A 26416-nucleotide genomic window follows, 5' to 3' on the forward strand; every position below is an offset into this window, starting at 1 on the left:
TATTATTAAAAAAAAAATAGATATAGGCCTACCAGTATAGTTCCACAGCTATTAGACTATCAGATAAGTTACCCTTTTTATTTTTATTTTCTAGCGCCCTCAACTGTTGACTTGAGAACGATGCATACATGCAAATACGTATTCAGACCGACAGACATAGATTGGAGAGACATACAGAAGAGATAGGTAGAGAGGCAGACATAAAGCTGCCATGGCTTGGGCCTGCCCGGATCCAATTACATAGTACACATTTATAGTCATGAAGTCATACTAGTCAATAATCCATGAATGCAGTCAGTCTCTCCGCCAAAAGATATCACAGACTCGGTGTCTCATGAAACAATGTATGCTTGCTAAACATACAGTACAATACAAGACGTCCTTGGGTTGTTTAAGGTCATTGGGATGTAGCCGTCACGGCCAGAAGATGGCGGTAGCAAACCACGCAAAAGCCCGCTCTTGTTTGAAGGGGGGAGGAAGGAAGCTTATCAACAATTGCCGACAAGAACTTTAGCATGCAGAGCTCTGTGCAAACGAAAGAGAGACATTATATTCGGGGACGAATAAGTTAACATTGCAATGACCTCAAACATATCCTGGTAAGTGGTTGCTTTTATCGGGTACTCTTGGCGTCGTTGTCTATGTACAACACCTATTGAAACAAAGTTGTCTTCCTTTATCGTACAAGTGGCCAAGTGTGGACTTAATAGCCCCCAAGAGGCTAGCGTTAAGGTTGATACAATATCTTTCACAAGAGGGTTACAGGCCGATGCTGCTCGAGGTTACTAACATTTATTCTCAGTAGCTCGCTGCCTGTTCCGGGGGGTGTGTCTCAGTATTGTATTAACAGGTTCCTCAGTAACAATTGTTTTGTTTTGTTATGTTTTGTGAACCATGTGCTGTAGTGACATATCTATACCGTTTAGAGATCCAGCAGGTTTTTATTATGATATAGTCGCAGATAGTCAATGATCATCACATAACTGTCAAAGTTGTATTTGTTTGTTTGGGGACGTTTTTGATCTGTTGTCGTTCAGAAGAAAATGAAGTAGTTGGCTGTCAATGAAAGGATTATTCTGAATGCTTGTCAACATAAAATGACTCACTGTCCTAAGCTCCATTAGAAAATAAGGATAACGTCTCTTTGGCTGAAAATAAACCAAAGATAAATGTAAAAGCCGGAAGCCCAAAGCTTCCACGTATAAACAAAGTAAAGAAAAAAGGTCTTGGTCGACTTAAATCTACCCATGTCCAATCTTTATTGGTGTGCAGCTGTTTATAGTCTACAAAGGAAGACTACGATAAAAGATTGGCAGATTGGGGACAACATTTGGACCTGTTATCCGCAGTAATAAACCAGACATGTTTGGCTTCGTGAAGCGGACAGTCTCAAAGGTAAAGAGAGCCTGTCCCTTGGCCTGATTGTGAGAACTGAGTGACCTCCCATGGCGTACGGTGCAGCAGGCTGCTCATTTATTCATGTTAAAAGTTGTCTTCCTGCTTATCAAAAAAATCAAAGAGTCCTGTCATGTTATCCCATGGTACCTCTGATGGTTATATATAGGGGTTACATTTGTCTATGGTCCGACTCATAACACAAGTGCATGGCTTCCACTATGTATTGACTTTACCACTATTCATACATTTGTATATCTCTGTTAGTTTGGCCTGACCAAGACCAGAGAGATGTTGCTTCCTCTTTGTTAACAGGGTCCTGTCATCACTCAGGAGGCTGTTGTTGATGTGTTATCTTTAGGTGATGTAGTCAGATACCTGGCCTGGCTGGCACCCAACACCTTAGACCCCCACACCCCCCACCCCCCACCACCACCACATTGGCCCCTCCTCCCACTCTCCATTCTAAACCCCTTCATCCTCTTCATAAACACATCCCATGTGGGGTAGAGGGTGCTGCTATTCTAGACCTCAGGGTTACAAAGGGGTCATGAGCAGCATATGGTTTTAGATATAGACTGTCGTGGGGAGCATGTGTTCATTCTTGACATGGAGCACTGTGGACCAATTTCACATCTTCAGTGTTTTTCCTCCCTGACGGGGTATGGAGTTTTTTTAGTTTTCAGTGTCATTTCCAGATCACTCACACGACAGGGTTGACAATTCTGTCTGTGTGAGGCAATGTGATCTGTCTCTGGGGGTCTTTCTCCTGTGGTCAGCTGTTAGAAGTTGGCAGTGGGTGGAAATTGGAATCAACTGGAGGGAACCAAATCTTTCACTACTGACTGCTGTGTGTTTACACTGACTCTACTTACCAGTTCTTAATTTACACCTTACGGTTTTGTTTATGGATGAGACGGGACTGACGAAGCATCAAAATGAAAGCAACAGCATGTTCTGCGGTTAAAGATGTGAAAGAAAATGTTATTGCAATTGTTCATTCTGAATGGGTCAAATTGGGGTTTGGACTTGCTAATTGGAAACAGAAATTGCTTGACCTGACTTTGCTGCTGTTATTGTGGTGTGATAGTAGTGTGTCTTTATGTAGCCTTCAAATTCCTCCAGTGTGCCACCTACAGTCTTGGACCATGAACTCTAAGTCAGAAGTGGTGATAGGAGACATTGTTGAGGCCAAAGTACGAAAAGGCTAGATTAGATAGAGGTGTTATTTTTAAAGGGCTGTATTAGTACAATGAAAAAGTCCAAAAGTTGATCTTACTCCATCTTTGCACTCTTTGCAGTTTGTCAAGCCTTTTGTCTGTTTGTTGTTCTGATACCAAAATCCACCTTAAACATGTTGGTTATGTTTTATGCCTCAAGACACATGGTTATGCAAAGAGCTGCTATACCAAGAGGGTCTTTCAGGACCCAGAATGTACACATCCAGTATCTTAACAACGCCTATTTGTGGCCACAGAGCTTAACTTAATCAGGACCTAACAAATGAAAAAGAGCAGTCGTAAAAGGGTTTTCCTCTCCAAAGTAAAATAACCAAAACAGCCAGGGCAAAATTACTTCAGTTCAGTACCAGCAATTCAGTGGCTAGATAAAGAAGGTTATTTGGTCATACTTACGGGAGGTGTGTGCTCTACGTAGCACATTCTCTAGTTGCACAAGTTGACCTGTAATGGGTGTGACCATTCCTCCACTTCAAATACTGTGGTGTAACACAGTAGAAGTTACCTGCTGCATAGTGTTGTGTGTCTCTGTTTGTAAGTTATTAGCATTTTTTAGAAAGGTCATGCCCACTGCAACACCCCTTAGCCAAATTCGTATTACGTTAAAGTGTTCAGAAGTTTTGTAATTAATGGGATATGCCACACCCGCTTGCCCATGACAAGTTATTCCTTAGCCCATGACTCACCTCACCACCATTTGGTGCAAATCTGTGCATTACTTTCTGAGATATCTGCTTCACAGACTAATATACAAAAATGCCTCACCCACTGCCAAGCATCCATATTCCAAATTGGCATGATCAGTTATTTTCTTCAGTTCTGTCTATCCTTCCCACCAATTGTAAAGCATTATCTTCCCTGTTTATGATAGAACATTGTGGTTTACCAACATGATCAGTTTGTTTGTCCAGTGCCACCCAAAAAACATTTCAGTAACCCTTTTGACTTTAAATAATATTCTATTCTTCTTGTGTTGCTCACCAGGTCTGGAACAATGATGTCCCAATGATAACTGTGTGAGACCCCCTGAGAAGAAGGCATCTGCTGGAACATGTCTATGCCACAGCCCTCTCTCTCCTGACACTTAATGGACCACTAATGGCTTAAAAGCCAGAGCATATCTACCTCAGTGGATGCGCACTTCTTCAGTCCCACAGACAGTGGAAACATTACAAAAAAACTCTTCCATATGCTGTTTTCAGGCATATAGTGGCAGTGTGCAAAACTACCTCACTGAAACTTCCTTTTTTGACACTACCTCATTTTTGCTATGCACTTAATTTCCGCTCTCCTCTCAGCCACATGTGATCCTGACTACTTGGCTGTATGTATTATTGCGGGCCAGAAGTCCACTTGATGTAACCTCTGACCAAGAAGAGCCCCCCTGAAGCCCTGTCTTTGGGGACCACCATCCTCACCCGGCCAAGCCATTTCCTAGCAAAGAGCAGCCATGTCGCCGAGGTTCTTGTGATGTCTGATTCCCGGACAGGAGAAGGTGGAGCAGCTGCTGAGTCAGTAGAGGAACAGAGGCGGGCCCAGAGGACCGTTCCTGACCTGGTGATAGACACTGAGGATGACAGGCAGCAATGGGACCGAATGGAAGAACAGGAAGGCCTCGGGAGGCATGATGGGTCGATCTATGACTTTGAGGCGATGGAGGACGACGACGACGACTCGGTAATGAACGCCAGGGGGTTGAGATGGAGTATTATCTAGAGGTGTAAAACGGCAGATTTCAGACACATGTTTCAGAATTATTAGTTGTACTCTCGGGTTGCACTAATTGTCAGATCCAGATGGTTGACACCAGATGGTTGTCATAATGCATAGAGAAACTGGAACTATTCCCAGAGATAGATTTTCCACCAACGTCACTGGGTCCAGGGGCACATGGAGACATACAGCATTTGTCACTGAATTGGCACTACCATTCTGATACTTCAACAGTGCTTTTCTCACACGTTCTGTTTACTGAACCCCCTGCAGACCCCAGAGCGGCAGATCTTGGTGGGCATCTGTGCCATGACAAAGAAGTCCAATTCCAAGGCCATGACGCAGATCCTGGAGCGTCTGTGTATGTTCGACTACATCAACGTGGTGATCTTCCCAGAGGAGACCATCCTTGAGGAGCCTGTGGAGAGCTGGCCGCTCTGTGACTGCCTCATCTCCTTCCACTCCAAAGGTGAACCATGATTCCGGGGTTTCTGTTGCTGCTTTTCATGGGCTCGCCCAAATCTGCAAATGGGAAATTGTATGTTTCGGTAATGGTTCTTAAAGGTATAAGCTGTAAAAGATGTGTGAAAACTGTACTAGGGATAATAAACTGGTATATTGTGTGGGAGTATTACCATTTTTACAATGCATTGTATTGTATTTAGTTACAGCCACAGTTTGATCAACTGTGGCTGTATTATGCTCATGTGTATGTGTACTTTTACAGGTTTTCCTCTGGACAAGGCTGTGGAGTACGCAAAGCTCCGCAACCCCTTGCTCATCAATGACCTGAACATGCAGTACTTTATACAGGACAGGTACAAGATGAGAGCACACTCTCAACATCTAATACTTTATACAAGACAGGTACAAGATGAAAACGTGTGTGTGTGTGTGTGTGTGTGTGTGTGTGTGTGTGTGTGTGTGTGTGTGTGTGTGTGTGTGTGTGTGTGTGTGTGTGTGTGTGTGTGTGTGTGTGTGTGTGTGTGTGTGTGTGTGTGTGATCAGGAGGGAGGTGTATCGTATTCTCCAGGAGGAGGGCATTGACCTACCACGCTATGCTGTGTTGAACAGAGACCCAAGCAATCCAGATGGTGAGCGGCATTCCCTTTAATCTTTTATTAAAAATATATTTATGTGTGTAAATAATTGGATATATTAATAATATCAAGCATCTTTCACCTACTTTCTAGTTGGCAAATGATGAATAGTAGAATAGAGATACCCCACCGCTACGATCAACAAACTATATACATGCAAAAATTGCATCCATTTCCTTTTTGTATTTCATCATTTTACAGTTGCATCTTTATTTATTATTGTAATATACTTAATTTGGTTTTAATTAAATTCAATTGTATTTGTATAGCCCTTAATCACCATTACAGTCTCAAAGGGATTTTAATCCGGCGGTCTTATCAACTGTGAACTGAGAATCTGGTGCAGCGCTAAAACCTTTAGAGCTGTGCCACTAGAATGCAGTCTGGTGGAGTGTGAGGATCATGTGGAGGTGAACGGAGAGGTCTTCCCCAAGCCCTTCGTGGAGAAGCCTGTGTGTGCCGAGGACCACAACGTATACATCTACTACCCTACCTCTGCTGGAGGCGGCAGCCAGCGGCTCTTCAGGAAGGTATAGTCTCTCCACCTGTACCTGTTCTGTAGCATTGATATTTTGATCACAATGAGGTTGGTTGTACAGTCCTATGGAGTTTTGTGTGTGTGTGTGTGTGTGTGTGTGTGTGTGTGTGTGTGTGTGTGTGTGTGTGTGTGTGTGTGTGTGTGTGTGTGTGTGTGTGTGTGTGTGTGTGTGTGTGTGTGTGTGTGTGTGTGTGTGTGATCGGCCCCACTACAGATAGGGAGTCGCAGCAGTGTGTACTCTCCAGAGAGCAACGTCAGGAAGACTGGGGCCTACATCTACGAGGAGTTCATGCCCACAGATGGCACTGATGTCAAGGTATTCTGACATCATAAAAAAAAATCATACTTCCTTCTGTTTGGCTGGCTGAAAACAGAGCTGTCATTTGTTAGAAAGCACATTGCTATACTTCAGTTGAAATGCTCTTTTGAGAGTATTTGTTTTGAGTTTGACTCTACTGTATGAGCCAATCTATTTGAGACTGCTCCCAGCTAATCTCAGACCAATCAGGGCATCTCTTCTTTACAACTCTCAAATCGTAAAATACAGTACAGTAGCTTTATCCAATGGATTTCTAACACAAGGGCTACCCTACCTGACCAAGGAGTTCTACAGCATGCCAATATAGTTTCTGTAAGCCTCATTTGTCAATGGCACAAAAACCTGTATTTAGCTTTGTTGGTATGGTGCGATGCGCTGCTAAGGCAAACCTAGGCTAAAAGCTTGCTTGAATAGTATCAGCTCCAGGTCAGGTTTCAAATCATTCAATGCCAACTGCTCTCGCTGTAGTTTGTGAGCCATTGCCCTCTCATATTCAGCTCTCTTTGGATATTGGGTCCTTTCATTTGTCGTCAGCAGTGGTGATGAATTTGTTCAGATATGCCTTCTCTCTCTTGCATCTTATTGGACAAGATAGTCAAGTTTTCTGCCTGCCACACCCCTTTTCCACTATTTTTGTATAAATACATTTTTAACAAGGAAATGTCGTTTTATGTCATGTAATTACATTTCCATCAAACTTTAATAAGACATAACCATAACAATCTTGAGCAAGCTTTAATGTGATATGTCGGAGGTGTGTTTCTGCAACATTTAGGTCACTTTTCTCGTTAACCAGCTGACCCGATATAGAGATTTTCATGTAAAATAATGAAGACATATGCAGTGCACGGTTAATGAAACAATTTGTCATTGAATCGGGTGTGTGTGCGGGCTCCAGGTCTACACTGTGGGTCCAGACTATGCCCATGCGGAGGCCCGGAAGTCCCCGGCACTGGATGGGAAGGTGGAGCGGGACAGCGAGGGGAAGGAGATCCGCTACCCTGTCATGCTCAGTGCCATGGAGAAACTGGTGGCCCGTAAGGTCTGCATGGCCTTCAAGGTAACCTGTAGTTTACCAGGGATCTACTATCACGCATACAATAGCTCCAATACAAATGCTGTATAAAATAAAATGTGAAAATCACTCTTTGCTGTCTAGAAATGATTGAAATTATTTTTTTGTTAAATTTAACCTAAATAAATGATAACTGATGGTTAGTCATCAGACGCTGCTTAAACGACAATGAATGAAATCCCTTTTGCTCTTCTTTTGCTGTAATATAAAAACATTGTTTGGTGATCTCTGTTGCCCCTTAGCAAACAGTGTGTGGCTTTGACCTGCTGCGAGCAAACGGCCACTCCTTTGTTTGCGACGTCAATGGCTTCAGCTTTGTAAAGAACTCCATGAAGTACTATGACGATTGTGCTAAAGTTCTGGGGTAGGTGAACTGGCCACTGTCTATGGCAAATTGATTTGTTTTCTCTTTGTACATTGAACTGTGTTTACACTGTTTGTTTCATGTTTCTCTGTTTGTCTTATGTTTGTCTGTTGTTTCTCTGGTGTTTGTTTGTTGTCTCTCTGGTGTCTCTCTGGTGTTGGTCTCATGTTTGTCTGGTGTTGGTCTCATGTTTGTCTGGTGTTGGTCTCATGTTTTTCTCATGTTGTCTGGTGTTTTATCATGTTTTTCTTGCGTTTCTCTGGTGTTTGCCTCATGTTTCTCTGCTGTTTGTCGGGTGTTGGCCTCATGGTTCTCTGCTGTTTGTCCGCTGTTGGTCTCATGTTTGTGTTGTTTTTGTCAGGAACCTGGTGATGAGGGAGCTGGCTCCCCTGTTCCACATCCCCTGGTCCATCCCCCTGGAGGCTGAGGACATCCCCATCGTGCCCACCACCTCAGGGACCATGTATGTACTGGAACGCCCCGTCGTCCACTTGGACAGCAGTCTTACATTCACTCTTTTTTTTTCAACGCGTATAACTTTGCATCAACCGTCTTTTTAAGGATGGAGCTGCGATGTGTCATTGCTATCATTCGCCATGGAGACCGTACACCCAAGCAGAAGATGAAGATGGAAGTCAGGCACCCACTGTGAGATAAGGGTTCCACATCACTATTACTACTGTTAATTGCCATATTACAATTAAATATGTTAAACATGGTTCATCCTGATAAAGAACATCAAAGTTAACCATAATCAAGTAAAAATGTTTGGAAAATGAGTATCAGTGATAGTCGACTTATATTCCTATTAATGGTCTATTGTTATTTTCGTAAGAACAGTCCCCGATTCTTGCCATGTCATCAGCTACATACCAAAAGGAAATACCTGATTTTATCATAAAGAGACTGTGGTGGCAAGGGGTATCTTTGTATCGTTGGAAAAAACATGACTTTGAAGACATTTTCTTATAACATTGTATAAACGTTTAAGCCTGACCTGTTGCTGAAAATTATATTTCTGTGTTTAGGTTTTTTGAGCTTTTTGAGAAGTGTGGAGGCTACAAATCAGGAAAGCTAAAACTGAAGAAGCCAAAACAGCTACAGGTCTGCATTTCTTATTTCCTTTACTTTTAATTTCAATTTCCTGTACTTTCCAAAATACCTCCTTGAGAATGATACTGGGGGGATTTTTTGCCTTGTCATTTAATTGTTAACATAATTCACTCCCAGTTCACTTCTGTGTGGTTGTCCATTTCCCCAGGAAGTGCTGGACATAGCTCGTCTGCTATTGGTGGAGCTGGAGCAGCACGACGACTGTGAAATCGAGGAGAAGAAATCCAAACTGGAGCAACTCAAGACAGTCCTAGAGATGTGAGCGCACACACACACACACACACACACACACACACACACACACACACACACACACACACACACACACACACACACACACACACACACACACACACACACACACACACACACACACACACACACACACACACACACACACACAGCTATTAATCCAGTCTTGTGTCCTGTCATCCTCGGTGTAAAACGTGTGCCATTCTTCAAATGTCCTGTTTCTTCTTCCTTAAAACATGTTGTTTTTGTTTTTCCACACTGACAACAAAACGTTGACGAAGATGGCACAACCCTCCCTCCTGTGTCTCTAACTCTTTCCTTCTCTCTCCTTCCCTCCCGCTCCCTCGCCCATTCCTCCATGTTCCTCTGCAAAAGGGAATCCAGTTTGAATGACACTCAGTACGCACCGTCTCCTCTCTCTTGTCAAACCTTCCGTCTCCTTTTATCGAGCTGCTGATGAGTAATGTGTGCAAATGATCCAAAACACTGACTATGCCTGGGTCTTTGGATCTCTCGGACTTGTATTCCCGTTGAGTGTGTAGTCAAAAACGCCTCTTGGGATACAAGTGCAATGAGGGTGCTTGTGTAGGCTGATGGGTGTGGCCCCTGTTTTGTACACAGTGTATATTGTTGCCATTCCAAACATCTCAGCTAACAACATTCACATGTAGGAGGCAGACGTCTCCAAATGCTTCTTAAAGCATTATTTCGGTATGTGTTTGTGAGTGTTTGTGTCTGTCTGCACCAGTGTGCACTGCGCTAACAGCTAACCGAAAACCTGGCCAACGCCGGCTCCTACTGAATCTCTGCCCTCCACCCACTTTCACCATCGTCACATTAACAGTATCTCTGTTGTGGCGTAAAGCTGTGGTTCTCAACTGCCGGGTCGCGGACCGGTACCCGCGGTGGACAATTGGCCACAGAGATTAAGAAATGTTGTACTTTGTTTTTTTTACTTCCATAAAATTGCAATATGTTCTATTGTCATAGCACAATGACCAACTAGGTGGCATTAACCCAACTATAGTTGCCCAATTGAAGTTAATTCACAGCCTCAAATGCCTATCACTATGCAGCTTATGTGTGTCCATGCCAACTTTGGCCCTGTTCCATTCCACTTTTAGGTCCTTGTGCTTCAGGAATGGAACACACTTTAGATATGTGTGCCTAGCAAGGTGATGAGCTTGTGTGTGTGTGTGTGTGTGTGTTTGTGTTTGTTCAGGTATGGCCACTTCTCCGGTATCAACAGGAAGGTGCAGATGACATACCTTCCTCATGGCCAACCAAAGGCCTCCAGTGAGGAAGAAGGTATAAGGATACACACTCTCACAAAGTGTCGTGAAGCTTACACAGCCAATCAAATGTTTGATGCTATTAATGTTGATATAAAAATGTCAAAATACATTTTGAATGACTACATTGCTAAACTGGTGGACTAGGTTTTTAGTGCTATGCCTTTTTTTTGTGTGTTGTCAAACTTGCCATTTACTTAAGTTCTCACCCATAATCTATTAACATTGACCATCAAACAACTGAGTTTGGATATAATTGAACATGCACATTTTAAGTTATATGAGTGTAACACCACCACACGTGTTCTAAAAATGTGTAGATGTAAAGGCAAGCATAGCACTGTCCCTGGGCAGGTCGGTGTTTTAACTAATCCATGATTAAGTGTACACGTACGTGTTATATTTTGATCCCAATAAAGGTGATTTTCCTTTCCTTTCCTGCTCAGACTCTGAAAGGGAAGGTCCCTCTCTGCTGCTGGTGCTAAAGTGGGGCGGGGAGCTGACCCCTGCAGGCCGGGTCCAGGCAGAGGAGCTGGGCAGGGCCTTCCGCTGCATGTACCCTGGAGGACAAGGTGCCCAGCCCAGCATGCTAGCTGCCAACACAAACACACGCCTGCACCGTTTACAACATCGTTTACAACACCGTAACGGTTTACAACACAGTGCTAATTGTGACATCCCCCTGTGTGTCTGGCCTTGTATGCAGGTCTTGTTTGAGACCTACATGTATGAGACCTACATAGGCTGGCACAGGCAAAACACACACAACAGGGTTTTTTAAGACTTTGAGGTTTGTTATGCCTTGACATTACCTTTATGGTTATTCTTTGCCTTCTTTTTCATCAGGCTTTCAAATGAGCACCATGATTAACATTAACAGTAATGGCGTGTCTAAGTATTGAGCACATGCCCTTCGCTACTGTTTGACTAGCCAAATGTTGGGTCATGATTGAATCATCCGACAATGGATCATCCGTTAATGGATCCTTGTTGTGACTATAAGATAATGGTATGGTCTAACATGGTGCATCTGTGTTGGCATCTCCTCGGCATTTTGAACTGAGATGACGATCCCATTTGAATAGCTATTATCCACTGGTTCATGTTTGTATGCCCCGATTGTATGCATTTTCTACTTGATGTTTTGTAGTGCATGACCTACGCGTGCTACTGCTTAATGATTTCCAAGTAACGCAATCAGGGCTGCAAATATAACTGGATGCATTCGTTCAAATGGGATCTTGAGTTAAAGATTTCTTCTTCTTCTTCTTCTTAGTCTTCCTCCTCCTCTTCCGTCCACCTCTTCTTCTCCTATTGATGCTCCCCTTCTCTCTTCACCTTTTGTTGTTTCACTGTGTAAACCACTAGCCGGTGACCGCCAGTCCCTTGGCTGCGAGTCCCCTATTGACTGTGGTAAGAGAAGGCTTTCCCTGCCTTGTATCGCTTCCCTTCCTTCCATTTGCTTCCCGTCTAATCCACGACTTGTCATCCACCCCTGCTCCCGCATAACCCCCGGGAATTTCCCATCTTGTTTTGAATCTCGGGGGCAACATCTACTTGCATCCTGCGGCTGTGGCGGTATTGAGCTTGCTGTGGAATGTTTTGAGTGGAAGGCGTCGCCGTATTGGCCTGCAGCCCACATACCATGCCAAGGAAGCTTAGTTTCCCAGCCATCACGGCAGCTCATCTGCACTGTCGTCTACTTATGCTAATGTAGCCGGTGTTACTAGTGGTGTCTAGTGTTGGACATTACTGTCATTGAAGAATGATCTGCAGTACAGCACCACTCAGTGACATATGTTCACTGTTGTTTACAGATGGCAATGTTAAGATGCCCTTGTCTCAATGAGCAATGATTTATTGATGATGATAAACTCCTCCTGTATCTTGCTGCAGCCACACTTGGAAACAAATGAACATTCAGCACACATTGCTATTTGCAGTCTAGTCTTGGTGGTAGCAGTCTAATTTTGGTTCTTTGCTGATGGTGTTAAATCATCAGTGGAATCCATCCTAATCATAACATTATACTGTACTATAATAATAATAATAATATAATAAGTTCAGGTATAATACTATACCTGAACTCAAGCCTTCCCCCAAAGTCTCCTGACCGGTATTGTTGTTGATGACCTTCCAGGGGACTATGCTGGCTTCCCCGGCTGTGGGCTCCTGCGCCTCCACAGCACCTACCGCCACGACCTGAAGATCTACGCCTCTGACGAGGGCAGGGTGCAGATGACCGCCGCAGCTTTTGCTAAGGTTAGCTTTAAATGTTCTGATTGTTGTTGTTATTCTTATACTTTCACATTACTTTCTATTGTCTTATTTATATATATATATATATATATATATATATATATATATATATATATATATATATATATATATATAAGATACAGAAAAAAAAGATTATATATATATATATAATCTTTTTTTTCTGTATCTTTAAATTTGGTACCTGTTTGGAATTAGGTATCAAGTATTTTATTTATGTTAAAAAAAATAGTTGGTGGTAATATTGTTTTCAAAAATGTCATGTGCGTATGTGTGCAGGGCCTGCTTGCTCTGGAGGGAGAGCTGACTCCCATTCTGGTGCAGATGGTGAAGAGTGCCAACATGAACGGGCTGCTGGACAGCGACAGCGACTCGCTGACCGACTGCCAGCAGAAGGTGAAGGCCAGGCTGCACGAGATCATGCAGAAGAACCAGGAGTTCACTGAGCATGACTACCACAAGGTAGGAGTTTACTGACTAGACTACCACAAGGTAGGAGTTCACTGACTAGACTACCGCAAGGTAGGAGTTCACTGACTAGACTACCACAAGATAGGAGTTTACTGACTAGACTGCCACAGTATAGGAGTTTATTGACTAGACTACCGCAAGGTTCCTACCTTGCGGTAGTCTAGGTAGTCTACCGCAAGGTAGGAGTTCACTGACTAGACTACCACAAGGTAGGAGTTCACTGACTAGACTACCGCAAGGTAGGAGTTCACTGACTAGACTACCACAAGGTAGGAGTTCACTGACTAGACTACCGCAAGGTAGGAGTTCACTGACTAGACTACCACAAGATAGGAGTTTACTGACTAGACTACCACAGTATAGGAGTTTACTGACTAGACTACCACAGTATAGGAGTTTACTGACTAGACTACCGCAAGGTAGGAGTTCACTGACTAGTCTACCACAGGGTAGGAGTTCACTGACCCACAGGCCCACTAGAGCGGGTATCCATGTAAACGGGTCACCCCTCAATTTACTCAAAGGAATTAAGTCAAGCTTTTTAAATGTTGCATCTGTGAGAACATGTTTTGTTACAGATTATCTGTATTGTTATTTCTAACCAGTATAACCATATTCTCAACAACTTGTTTGAACGAGTCAGATTGGCATACATTTATAGCAGTTGAGGATGTCTGAGACCAGTCATTGGATCAGTCAAAGGGACCTTTGTCTATGTGCCTATTGGTCCCCATACAAACAAATTACACTCACTCAGTCACCTGTACCTGCTATCTCCCCAGCTGGCCCCCACCCAAAGCCCGTCGCTGGTCAACTCCATGAAGCTGATAGAGAACCCGGTGCATACGTGTGACAAGGTGTACACCCTCATCCAGAGCCTGACCTCACAGATCCGCAAGAGGCTAGAGGACCCCAAGTCAGCAGGTACTCTCGGACCTCACTGTGTTGTTTTCATCATATGATATTCATATGACCAGCCTGAAAGGGCTTATGAGAAACTTCCATGAAGATCAAATACTAACATAAAATCTGCATGACCAAATACTTTTGATAATCAAAGCACAGTAAAAACCTCAATCAAAATAACCCTCCGGTACAGCACATACTCCAACTATATATATCTCTGCCTATTAAAACAAAGCAGCACTCTTCAACCAAAACAGTTGGTTGCCACGGCAACCAGAACCAAAACACTCATGATCCACTCGTGTCCGTCCCCCGTCTGTCCGTCCATCCGTCTGTCTGTCCGTCCCCAGACCTGCAGCTGTACCACAGTGAGACCCTGGAGCTGATGCTGCAGCGCTGGTCCAAGCTGGAGAGGGACTTTCGCATGAAGAGCGGCCGCTACGACATCAGCAAGATCCCCGACATCTACGACTGCGTCAAGTACGACGTGATCCACAACGCCTCGCTGGGCCTGGAGGACACGCTGGAGCTGTTCCGCCTGTCCCGCGCCCTGGCCGACATCGTCATACCACAGGTGACACTCACCCACTCACTCCCTTACCCACTCCCACATTCTACACAGACACAGAAAAAAGTAGATATATTTAACTTGTTAAAATAATAGTAACAAAATAATGAGCAATAAAATGCAAGAAATAATACAGTTTATGTTCAAAACCCTAACTCACTCACACCTAACACATGCACGCACGCACGCACGCACACACACACACACACACACACACACACACACACACACACACACACACACACACACACACACACACACACACACACACACACACACACACACACACACACACACACACACACAGTGACGTATTGAGCTCAGACGAGGTGGCTCCTGCGGTATACCTTAGCAAGAGGCACATTCTTAACTCTCTGGTTGGTCTCCAGACGAGGGCTACCGTTAGTTAGTTAGTAGTATTACTAAGCAGTGCGTGTGCTGACCTGAGGGCTGTGTGTGTTGGCAGGAGTACGGTCTGAGTAAGGCCGAGAAGCTGGACATAGCGCAGGCCTTCTGCGTCCCCCTGATGAAGAAGATCCAGCTGGACCTGCAAAGGACCCATGAGGACGAGGCTGTGAACAAGCTGCACCCACTGTAAGGGCAGACACACACACGCACGCACACACGCACGCACGCACGCACGCACATACACGAGAGGGAACGAGTGGAATTGTGGGTGTGGAGAGTGATTGTCTGTGTGTGTAGAGTGGGATTGTGTGCATTTGTGTACATACTTTCACAAAGGGGTCCTATCCCACACACATTAACAAAGATGACTAGAGAGTATGTGTGGGTCTCCTATAGTGTGTGTGATTGTGCTTTTAGACTGTGTGTGTGTGTGTGTGTGTGAGAATGCCCGCCCGCTGGCTGAGTCTCTCCTCTCCCCCATCCCCTCCAGGTATTCCCGTGGTGTGATGTCCCCTGGGCGCCACGTCAGGACACGCCTCTACTTCACCAGCGAGAGTCACGTGCATTCCCTGCTCAGCGTCTTCCGCTACGGAGGACTGCTCGACGTACGTGGAGCATAAACGGATAGAATACGTCCAAAAACACACATTTATTACAGGACGATGCTCATATAAGCTCTCTCAGGCTTTTATTTTGTTAAATGGCAATGCTTGTAATACATACGCCATGCTTTTATCGTGTTACAGGACACTCCTCATAAAAGATAGGTCAGGCATTTTAATGTTTTTATGTCGAATAACGTGGTGTTTATTCACATCAGTAAATTGGCAGGAATGCCAAAATGAGCAGTGAAGAATCCCTCACTTTACTTCTGAAATAATTTTTTATGCTTGCCCTTTCACTGACATCACAACCTTTTTGAACTGAATGTAACAGAGCCTCATTCTTAGCATTGCCCTCATTTGCCCCTTTTATAAGAATTATATTTTGAATGAAAAGTGGGCCTACTGGCCCTAATGTGACACCAATGTGAAAGATCTCCAATCACCATTCACCAATCTCTGCATTAAGAATCACCACACCCCACTCTGGTGTGTGTGTGTGTGTGTGTGTGTGTGTGTGTGTGTGTGTGTGTGTGTGTGTGTGTGTGTGTGTGTGTGTGTGTGTGTGTGTGTGTGTGTGTGTGTGTGTGTGTGTGTGTGTGTGTGTGTGTGTGTGTGTGTGTGTGTGTGTGTGTGTTAGGAGGTGAAGGACCAGCAGTGGAAGCAGGCTATGGACTACCTGAGCGCTGTGTCTGAACTCAACTACATGACTCAGATAGTAATAATGCTGTATGAAGACAATAACAAGGTTTGGTCATACATCTATGTATATATCTATACACACACACATTGACCCCCTTATGTACACACAAACACAGAATTTGAATTATCTTTCATGGAGAGAGCTCATTGTGGAAAACGATCTTCCTTTTTTTATTTGTCAGTTAAGAAGTGACGCCAATGTTTATTTCTTTACGAGGTAATTCTTGACTCGCAAACCTCCAATGTAAATGGGCATACGGGCTTTACATCGTGACGTCATCAGGGACTGCATGTTTTATCACTCGAAAGCAAATCACTGAAAACGGGCGCACAAGTCTTTGTGTTCCTACCCATAAAAATCCACCTATGAGCGGCTCAGGAAAATAAGGCACAGCGACAGCTTATGAACATCTAATGAGATGTTTTGTGTGTGTGGGGGACCAGGACCCGTCCTCAGAGGAGCGGTTCCACGTCGAGCTCCACTTCAGCCCGGGGGTGAAGGGCTGCGAGGATGAGGAGAACGTTCCTATGGGCTTTGGCTTCCGGCCTGCTTCCTCGGAGGTGTGTGTTCATGCACTTTGAATATCTGTGCTTCATCTCTGATGCCTATTATATTTTTTTCATTACATATTGGCCAATGTGCCATAATCAATGTGCAATTGTCGTATTTCAATGGAGTTGAACAATTGGACATTGAACAATTGAATGTTCAATGTCCCAGCATTTGATCCACTTAAGTCATAGTTGTATATATCTTTATGCACATTATTCTGTCTCTATGCATGTTTTATATTTCAGATGTGTATTTGTGACTGTATATTCTTACTTTATTTTCCATTCTTTATTGCTTTTATCATTTTTTTATCTTGACCAGAGCAATTGTGACTATATTTTTCCTTCAGGGTTAAAATAAAGTATCACGAACAATATGTTTAAGAGACTCTAATGTGACGCTGACCGCTGTCTGAGTCTAATCTTCTCTATGTTCTAATTGTGTAACCTTGTGGCCAATCAGAACGAAGAGAAGCAGACCAACCAGGGCAGTCTGGAGGACCTGTCCCAGGACCAGACCGACCAGGCCCTGCCTCTCACCGAGCCCATCTGCATCCAGAGGCGCTCCCCCATGATCCGCAGCCGCAAGACGGGCTCCATGGAGGTATACCGGGCCAGTTTTTAGCGTCATTAGCCTAGCGTAGTGTGTGTCTCTGGGCCAACACACGCACTGTGATGTGGCACGGTGGTAAACAAGATACACAGGGAAGTGAGGCCTTCTCCTTTTCTTTTCTATATCTGTCATTAAAAAAAATCTGCTTTATAAGGTTTCCTGACAAGGAAAAAAAGATTCCTATGGCTACTCCGAATCCGCTCCTGTTGTTGTTGTTAAACCCTGGTTGTGCGGCACGGTAACTCTGTTGGGAGCTTCTTTGATATTGAACGCTTGCTTTGGTTGTTCTCAGCCTCACCTCACACAGTAAGTCATTTTTGATGAAAAGGGAAATGACTAAATATTAACGGATAAAGCATATTGCCCATATTATTATTATTATTATTATCATCATCTCCCATCACCCAGGTGCTCTCCGAGTCGTCCCCCACACACCCCGCAAAAGGCTCCTCTTTACCCTCCCACCGGCTCTTCCCCTCTGTCTCCCGCAACTCCCCCGACATCCACCCCCCTTCCGGACTAGGTAAGGAGTGTGTGCGTAAGTGTATGTGCATTTCAATGTGTATGATTGTGTGTGTGTGTGTGTGTGTGTGGGCGTGTGTGTGCACGTGCGTGTCCTTTGTCAACCACAGAAACACCTCGGCAGCACTCACACATGCATAGTAGCTCGGTTCCCTCTGGTCCTCCCTTTGTGTTGCTCCCTGTTCCCTATTTGGTCTCCTGTCTCTCTTCACGTCCTTCTGTCTTTTAGTTTAGTTTGTTCATTTCACTCCTCTCCATCTTTGTTTTTCTGTCTTTGTCTCTCTTGTTCAGTTTGTCCCCCTTCTTCTTTTTTTCTTTTCTTTCTTTTACTTTTTCTTTTCATTCTCTCTTCTTCCACCATCTTTCTGCCTCCCTGTCTGCTTCCTTCTTTCTCCCGCTCTTCCGTCCCCTGTCAGCCTGTACTGTTGGCCCCTACTGCTGCTAGCTGGCAGCTGCTTATCTTCCATGACATCATAGTGTAGCAGCAGAGGACCGGTAGGCGGCGGGGATGGGGGGGGGGCCTGCCCCAGACTATGTAGAGGTCACAGTGCCAGAGCCAACTGCAATGTATCTGGTGTCACATGGATGGCACTAGACACATTAAGTAGGCTTATACAGAGGTAACCTTCATTCAGGCAGCTGCTGCCCGTTTCCGTCCAACATTTCTATTGGTAGACTCAAACATTGAAGACTTCGAAGCTAACCCACGCATACACACAATGCAGATTCAATGTACGAATATCTGATTGTTATCTGTGGATTACGGGTTTGGGTCAGTGTACCAGCAGGTAGCATGCGAGAAAACTCTCCTCAAATCAAGTCCCTGAAGGAAATTCTCTGCCTTACCTCTCTCTCTCCCCTTCATGATTGCAATGTTTTTTTTTTGGTCTGTTTAAATTTACCATTTGCTTTTCTGGCCAGAGCCTTTGATCTTAGGTCCTGGGCATTGGTTGATATATCTATTTATTTATTTATATATATATATATATATATATATATATATATACGTATATCATTGCCTAGTTTGAATAAAAACTCATAGTAATGCATACATATGCATGCATACTAATACAAGTTCTAATATGGGTACTTTGTTAGACATTCCACATGCCTCCTTTTACAAATCAAATGTTCACATTCACTTTTTACCACACACACACACACACATACACACACACACACACACACACACACACACACACACACACACACACACACACACACACACACACACACACACACACACACACACAGCATTATTAATAATAATAATGACTGGTGTGCGGCGAAAACTAACAGACGCCCAATATCACACCTCCCAACCCCATCCTGCACACCCCCCACCACTCGGCCCCTCCTCCCTCCCTCCCCCACCTCCCCCCCCCCCCAACAGGCTCTCTCTGCTCTGGCCTCTTCAGTGCCTCTGTCCTCGGGGTGTCCTCTAGCGCCCCCAACCTGCGGGACTACGTCCGCACCCACCACCTCCAACTCCACCACAGCCAACGCAAACCGCCGCTCTCCCCTGGCAGCCTGCCATGCCAGATTGCAATGTTCGGTATGTTCCTCTTAGCGCCTCACTGCTCTCTGTTCTCCTCCCTCCCTCCCTCCTCTGGGAAGGGCAGATATTTCCGTCTCAGTCCATTCATTTATTTATTTATTGCTTCTGTATTGTTTTTTTGTTTTGTTTACTGCCGGCGACTGAGCGGGTTTTCCCCACCTAATATCACTGCTTGAACGACTCGAAATGGGGTTTGGAAGTGGTCTTTTTTTGTCTGGTGTCTTTTTTTTCTTCGTCCTCTTCATCTCTCACTCCCCTTGAGAAGAGACTTGGGGTTCCCTGTGATGCTACTCAAGAATCTTTAATTTTCCCTGTGCCGTTTGGCCAGGGGACTTTTGATTTTGATTATTCCAAAGGACCGTCATTCTTTTTCCTCCTCCTCCTCCTCCTCCTCATTTGAACCTTGCTTCTAATTTGGGAAGCAAATGAGACGTTTCAAACTGTTTCATCACTCCCCTCCCTCCCCCCTCCCCTCCCCTTCCGACTGTGGGCTCTGCGTTTGTTTCATGCTGGCTGTTGGGTCTGCATGGGTTCACTGAGTAGCATGTTGTTTAAGCACTGCACTATTTGGCTCTCAAAATTTGTACTTGCGTTTTCTCTTCTTGTTTCCGTGCACAACACTGCATGCTGTAGGGTCTAGGGTATTGTTGAAACATAATCTACAACAAAATATTTTTTCTGTCTGGAATGATTTGTTACTTTCATTAACTCAAATTAACTCACAATGCTATCTGGGAAACAAATGTGCTTTCAGGATCAATTATCCACTTCTCAATAGTTGTGTGTCACAGTTTGACCCTTGGTTAAATAGTTTTGTATTTTTTTACCAAGTATACCAGGGTTATATAAGGATGCTTGATTATGGTATGAAGAACTGCTTTATACAGTCAATTCATTTATGAATTAATGAAACCTCTACCTGATGGAATAGAAGGCCATATGACAAGGCAGAAAATTAACCTGTGCTCCCCAACTTGGCCACCAGAGGTCACTATGGCTATAAGGCTGGGTACTGTGGCGGCAGGGATCATGCTTCCAATATCAATAATGAAATGACGTCATATACAGCCTTGCTGTCTAGGCAACAGTTAGGGGTTCACAAAAAAAAGGCGCCTGGACAGAAAATAATAAGGCAGTTGCTATAAAAAAAAGGAGTCTGGATCTCCTCTCATTTCGCCGTTGTTAAAGGCAAAATGACGCCCGATTGTTGCAGTGGTAATCAATTGATCCACTATTGATCCACTATGCTGATAGTGACTCTGCTTTCATACATCTGATATTATTGTGATTATTTGCATAGTTAGTGTCCGTTTGTATGCATTGCTTGTCAACAAAAGAACATCCCTGCTGTTGATCCCCTTAGCTGCAGCAGGTGGTGTAGGTTACAGACCTGTGGCAGCACCAGGAAGGAATGAAAAGCCTGGTTTTGTTTCTGTAGCTCAGCTGCACCTCCAAATGTTCGCTAGATCGGAGATTTGCTCATCTGCTCAAACAATTATGTCATTGTCATACCATAGATATTGAATGCATAACCATCCGTCGTAACGTACATATCTAATCAGCAACGTATTGTCGTACAATATATTGAATGCATAACGCATCGTCATAACGCACATATTAAATACATAAAACATCATCATAACGCACATACTGACGATGCATTTACAGGTTCACTGCATCCATACTCTCCCGTTTTGTTCAAATGAAACACACACATTGAAATGGATACAGCTACGTATGCATATATTCATACAGGGATGGATGGACGAATTTTCTGCATTTTTCTTCTATGTCTCCTTGTCTGTATGCTGTTTGTTTTTTATCTCCCACGTGTCCCTGCCTCTCCATGTCTCCTTTTTTGTTCTGTCTCCTCCACCCTTCTCTCCTTTTTTTTCTGTCTCCTCCACCCTTCTCGTTCAACTGAAAACTCTTTCATTTGACCCCAAAACAAACAAAAACAGCGGCAACTCTTGTTGTTCAGAACTTGAAGAGGAGTACCGCCGGAACATCAGGCCTAGCCTCAGACACAGACAAACACAAACACAAACGCACACACACACACACACTGGTAACACTACCATACCTTTCTTATTTCCTCAGAGCTGTTCTCTATGCCGGCAGTAAAGAGGTTTTCTGTGTCGTTTGCCAGGCATCCGACTAATGGTATGTCTGCTTATATTTTTTTACTTTTACGTTCATGTGTCCACCCTTCCAGTCTCTCCTTTCTCTTGCATGACCCTTTTTCTGGGGAAAAGGAAACTTTTTTTCCTTTGTTTTTTTTTCGAGATTTGGGGATTTTTTTGTTGATGATGGATCAGTAATTGCATTTCATATCACAAAGAACCCTTTTAATTCTCTCTTTGTTTGTTCTCATTAATGTTGTATCTCACAGGACACTTCCCTGTATCTGTTCCCTGTGTTGGTTTTGACCCCCTCCTCTAACACTCACCGTTGTGCCTGATCCTCATAACGCTTCTCTGCAGGACGGCTGGAGACAAGTGTCTGCTCCTGTATGACATGTGCGCTCACTTGCTGCTGTGTTCATGAGTAGAAGTGTTGCTAACCTTAGTGTTAACACATGGAGCGACCCTCTTGGGTAGTGACCGTGAACTGAATTTGTTTTATCAACAATTTGTGTATGTTTATTCAATATTCTGTCCTTGTCCATATAATGGTGTTATATGTAGGACAAATACTCTAAACCATAGATCCTGTGATGCTCGGCTGTTTAAGTTATATGGATATTTACTTATGAGTAGCCTTGTGGGGGGGGGGGGGGGGGGGGGCGCTAAGGTTTTGTCTTATGTTAAATATATTGAATTATTACAACAGCATATCAGAATAATCCACTTTTGCAAGTAATCTAAAGCAAGCTACTAGTTAGTCACTAGTATTTTCTCTAAAGTAACCACTAGCTGTTCTCAAACTTAAGACCACTTTCAAGACCACTTTACCTCTCCATGTTCTAGTAGGCCACATACTAGCATGATTATGATGTGTAATAACCGGCCAAAACTACCTTTGTTTGTATTATGGCAATCTAATAAGAGGAAGTTCATGAGGTCTAAGAAAGAAGAACAATGATCAGGCTCAGACAGGTACAAACAGCAAACCTGCCAGCCGGAATATGTTAGTTTTCATGTTGCTGTAATTGGTCACATAATCGTCAACTACTGCTGTTTGCAAATATAATTAGCTTATTAATTAAGCAAAATGCAAGCTCTGTGATATCATGCATTACAAATGGATCAAATCGATCTGCAAATAAATTGAATTGGGATAACTTGGAACGTTGACCTTCACAACTAGTTTATTTTGTGGTACTTGTTTATTTAGAATGAATTATTTAGAATTTATAATGACCAAACTTTTGGTCTTGAGTCCAAATTGTGTCTAGCTCCCTTGCTTTCTATGCTAGTCTATCAATGCGAATCATTGAACACAGCACATTCAGGCTATACATTTTGGCATTTGTTGTTCTTGATACTGAATGAAAACCATCATCTCCTTACTCCTACTCATTTGTTAAAATGGATGACTAGGAAGTGATGTGCATAAATCATCCATCCACAACTGTTGGAGAATCCATGATTTCAGTCAGATCTCTCCTTCAATTGTTCCTCAGAGACCACTGGTGAAATGGTAGGTGGAGTGTTTAATCCCTCAAGTGATCAAAGGAAGTGTGCGTCTGATTTTTATCCGTGCACACCCACTCGAGTGTAGGGAATGTTTGTCAAGGCCCTTTGATCAGTCTTTGTATGGATTATCGGCCCAGGGATTCCAGCTTTCCTTATTCATGCTAATTGCGGCCAACACTTGAACTCTGTGCTTTTCCACTGTGCGGGTTGCAATTCTGCATAGAATGTGATTGCATTGTTGTGCTTCAGGCCCGATGGTCTTCTAGAGTGTGTTCACACCATTCACATGAAAGGCCAACAAAGCACACAGTTAATGTCAGTAAAGAGTAATACTGCAGTACCAATGCTGTTGTTTTTTTTCACCCTTCCGTTTTTCTCACAGTTATACATGCAGTGTCTCTCTTTGGCCCAGAACATTTTCCTCTCACATCCTCGACTTTGGTCACACCTTGACCTCCTCCTGGACCTTTTCTTTCCTTTTCTTTCTTGCTATGCCGCTGCATCTTCCCCCATCTCCCCCCAGAGCCTCTAAAGGAGCGGCAGGTAGTCCAGCTGCCAGGTGGTGGTGGTGGTGTCTGGGGAGCAACTGCACCGATCTGTCTATGGAGAGGGCGATGGCCCTCCTCCTGCTCCCCTGCCCCTAGACCACCTCAGGGACAGGCTAGTGGCTGCATGCCAGGAGGGCACAGAATCCCTGTACAGTCAGCCCCTCTGCAGAGCCCTCCTCCTCCTCCTCCTCCTCCTCCTCCTCCTCCTCCTCCTCCTCCTCCTCCTCCATCTCCATGCAAGGCCGCAGTGAATTCCATTTGCATACCAGAGTCCATTGCTACACATCGTTCTTGGCTTCTTCCTTATTCTTTTTTTTTCAGCTGGTCCTGAAATGCGGATTGTTAAGTCTTCCGCACCGCCTCTCTTTGTGTCCTGTGTTTCACAGTGCCTATTGACGGAATCATCGTTCCCCTTGTAACAGTTTATCTTTGCATGCATTCAGAGTTCACCAGGCATTTCTCTTATCTGTAACCTCATGTTCAATTGATCGCAGCCCTTTTTAAATCATTTTTGGGCGCAGAGAGAAATGTTAAAGAACCTTCTATCTGTGATTTATGCTCGCTGTGCCTTGAAAAGCAACGCTGAAGTATTTTTTTAATCATTAAAAGCTTGCATAGAACATACATGTGTAATGGATCTACTAGTATCATAAAATAAGGACCACATGGGTTTTTATAGAATTACCCTTATGTTGACTTAAGCAACATAAGGGAACATATGGGGGAGACAACATGAAGTGCTCTGTGCTCTGTGGGAGGTCCGGGCTGGACACCACACTGCATCCTGTCGTACTCCCATAGATGTTTCTGGCTTCCAGATTAAAAAATCTCTGAACTGGGTCATCTTCACAGTCTTGTTTTTATTTGGGTATTGTAAAAATTAAAATATTTTACGGGAGAGTCGTGTGTTCTGGGTTCTCGAGTCATGGGGGTTCTGTCCCCTGAGTTGAGCTACTCCATTTTTTTAGTAGAGAGAGTAGCAAAGTTTATTTTGTCTGGAGTTTAACCTCAATACTTGCCAGTGACGGCAAATATTCTATTAGACTAAACTGCAAATAAGATGCAATTCTTCTTGTAATTGTATTTATATAAAGCATGTGATGATTATGTTTTAATTTTGGTTTAATTTATGTCATTATGGGGGTTCTATGAGTCCTTTGTGTGTAACAAATTAACATTCATTCAAGCCAAAATTAAGAACATTGAAGGTGAAGCTCCATTGCCATGTTAGTTTTTGAGTAGAATATGTATTTGGTAAGCCGGCTTCCATGTTCCCAATGTTTGTCGTGGAGTTGTGTCAGACGACAGATATGTCTAACGATTCCGATTGAACCAATGAAAGGTCCATAGTAGTACCTCTAGCTCCACCCATACAGCAGGGTTGGTGCTAAGACCGGTCGGTAAAACACCACAGACTAAAACAGGCCACCATTCTGCAGCACCATGCGCTCCCTCAAGAGCAGCAAACACATTCAAGCAGATCTAGCCAGGCTGTGTCACCACCATCATCACCATCACCACCGCTGCTACAAACACCACTCTTTCATTCAATCAGTGATGGAAGGGGTGGTGCAACTTTGTTTGTGTTTTTGTTTGTCTGTCCTCCTGTGTGCCCCCCCTCCCTGGCCCCTCTCTTCCCCCGACTGCAGGCTTTGAAGGCTGCTCCATGGTGCCCTCCATCTACCCGCTGGAGACGCTGCACAACTCGCTGTCCCTCAAGCAGGTGGACGAGTTCCTGAACACGGTGTGTGAGAGCAGCAGCGAGGCCCACGTCAAGACCATGAAGGGTAGGCTGACGACTCAAAGCCACGGGTTGGCAGATAAATTGCTTTCAGAATTTGAAACCTTTGCCAGCGTCAGGCTTTGAATTGTTTTTTTTTGTGTACTTATGTCTGTACACAATGCATGTGTGTATTTATAGGTATGTTTACGTATGTATGAGTGTGTTTATGTATCGTGTGTACATGTCTATGTATGTATAGTATTGCTGAACCAGTTCTATGGTACCATACCATTTGATACCATATGGTATCAAATGTGTTATACATTTTCCTTGGTTTCAATGTTTTGATTGACAGCCAATTAACTTGAACTTTACTTGTCTTAAAAACAATATGCACTATTGTCTAGAAAAGTCTTGGCACACTATTCCACTATAATACTGATCTTGACTTTTCTATGTCAATGTATGTGTGAGTAGAAAGCGACCAAAGTGGCGGTGCAAAGTTAATGCAGTGCTGGCAATTACGACGATGATTTAGTGAAAGTGATTTAGTGATTAACTCCAAAACCAATTGAGTAATGCAAATGTCAGTACTACTGAATGTAATGTGTTTCATATTGAATGTGGCCTCCTCCTGCTCCTCCCAGCTCTCTCAGCCCTGTTTGACTCCCAGAGCCAGTCGTCTCTGTACAGCCCCCAGCAGCCCCTCTCCTCCTCTGGCTCGGAGACCTCCCTCAGACCCCCCAGCCGACCTCTGTGGCGTAAGTCTCTTCATGCTCATGCACCCTTCCAGTGATGGCCTCTTATAGATCCCCCACATGTGAGGAGATCAATCCAGCTGTCTCTCAACTGTCCCAAATTTCCCCAATTTAGATGAACATGGAATAAAGAAAATGACTCACAGTCAGCCTAAAGTTAGATCAAACAAT

General features: G+C 43.9%; 1 protein-coding gene across 2 annotated transcripts in view; it reads left to right on the plus strand.

Annotated features, from left to right (window-relative positions):
* The first annotated feature begins 502 nt into the window (after positions 1–502).
* The window catches only part of ppip5k1b (diphosphoinositol pentakisphosphate kinase 1b), a 28143-nt gene continuing 2229 nt past the window's right edge, over positions 503–26416 (plus strand). The window contains exons 1-30 of one of the 2 annotated variants that reach the window (XM_084477060.1): positions 503–599; positions 3618–4310; positions 4620–4815; positions 5074–5164; positions 5355–5440; positions 5822–5976; positions 6199–6300; positions 7202–7363; positions 7621–7742; positions 8104–8205; positions 8304–8390; positions 8771–8846; positions 9004–9113; positions 9483–9506; positions 10330–10415; positions 10846–10971; positions 12540–12661; positions 12956–13138; positions 13930–14071; positions 14404–14627; positions 15088–15215; positions 15520–15634; positions 16272–16379; positions 16778–16894; positions 17349–17489; positions 17907–18021; positions 19414–19575; positions 21679–21741; positions 25414–25551; positions 26135–26248. In XM_084477060.1, coding sequence (XP_084333186.1) covers positions 4104–4310; positions 4620–4815; positions 5074–5164; positions 5355–5440; positions 5822–5976; positions 6199–6300; positions 7202–7363; positions 7621–7742; positions 8104–8205; positions 8304–8390; positions 8771–8846; positions 9004–9113; positions 9483–9506; positions 10330–10415; positions 10846–10971; positions 12540–12661; positions 12956–13138; positions 13930–14071; positions 14404–14627; positions 15088–15215; positions 15520–15634; positions 16272–16379; positions 16778–16894; positions 17349–17489; positions 17907–18021; positions 19414–19575; positions 21679–21741; positions 25414–25551; positions 26135–26248 — 3604 coding nt within the window. In that variant the 5' untranslated portion in view covers positions 503–599; positions 3618–4103. The remainder of the gene's footprint in view (positions 600–3617; positions 4311–4619; positions 4816–5073; positions 5165–5354; positions 5441–5821; positions 5977–6198; positions 6301–7201; positions 7364–7620; positions 7743–8103; positions 8206–8303; positions 8391–8770; positions 8847–9003; positions 9114–9482; positions 9507–10329; positions 10416–10845; positions 10972–12539; positions 12662–12955; positions 13139–13929; positions 14072–14403; positions 14628–15087; positions 15216–15519; positions 15635–16271; positions 16380–16777; positions 16895–17348; positions 17490–17906; positions 18022–19413; positions 19576–21678; positions 21742–25413; positions 25552–26134; positions 26249–26416) is intronic. The other variant, XM_084477061.1, reaches the window with a different exon arrangement.

The sequence above is a fragment of the Micromesistius poutassou genome, assembly GCF_964030765.1.
Source record: "Micromesistius poutassou genome assembly, chromosome: 13".
NCBI lineage: Eukaryota > Metazoa > Chordata > Actinopteri > Gadiformes > Gadidae > Micromesistius > Micromesistius poutassou.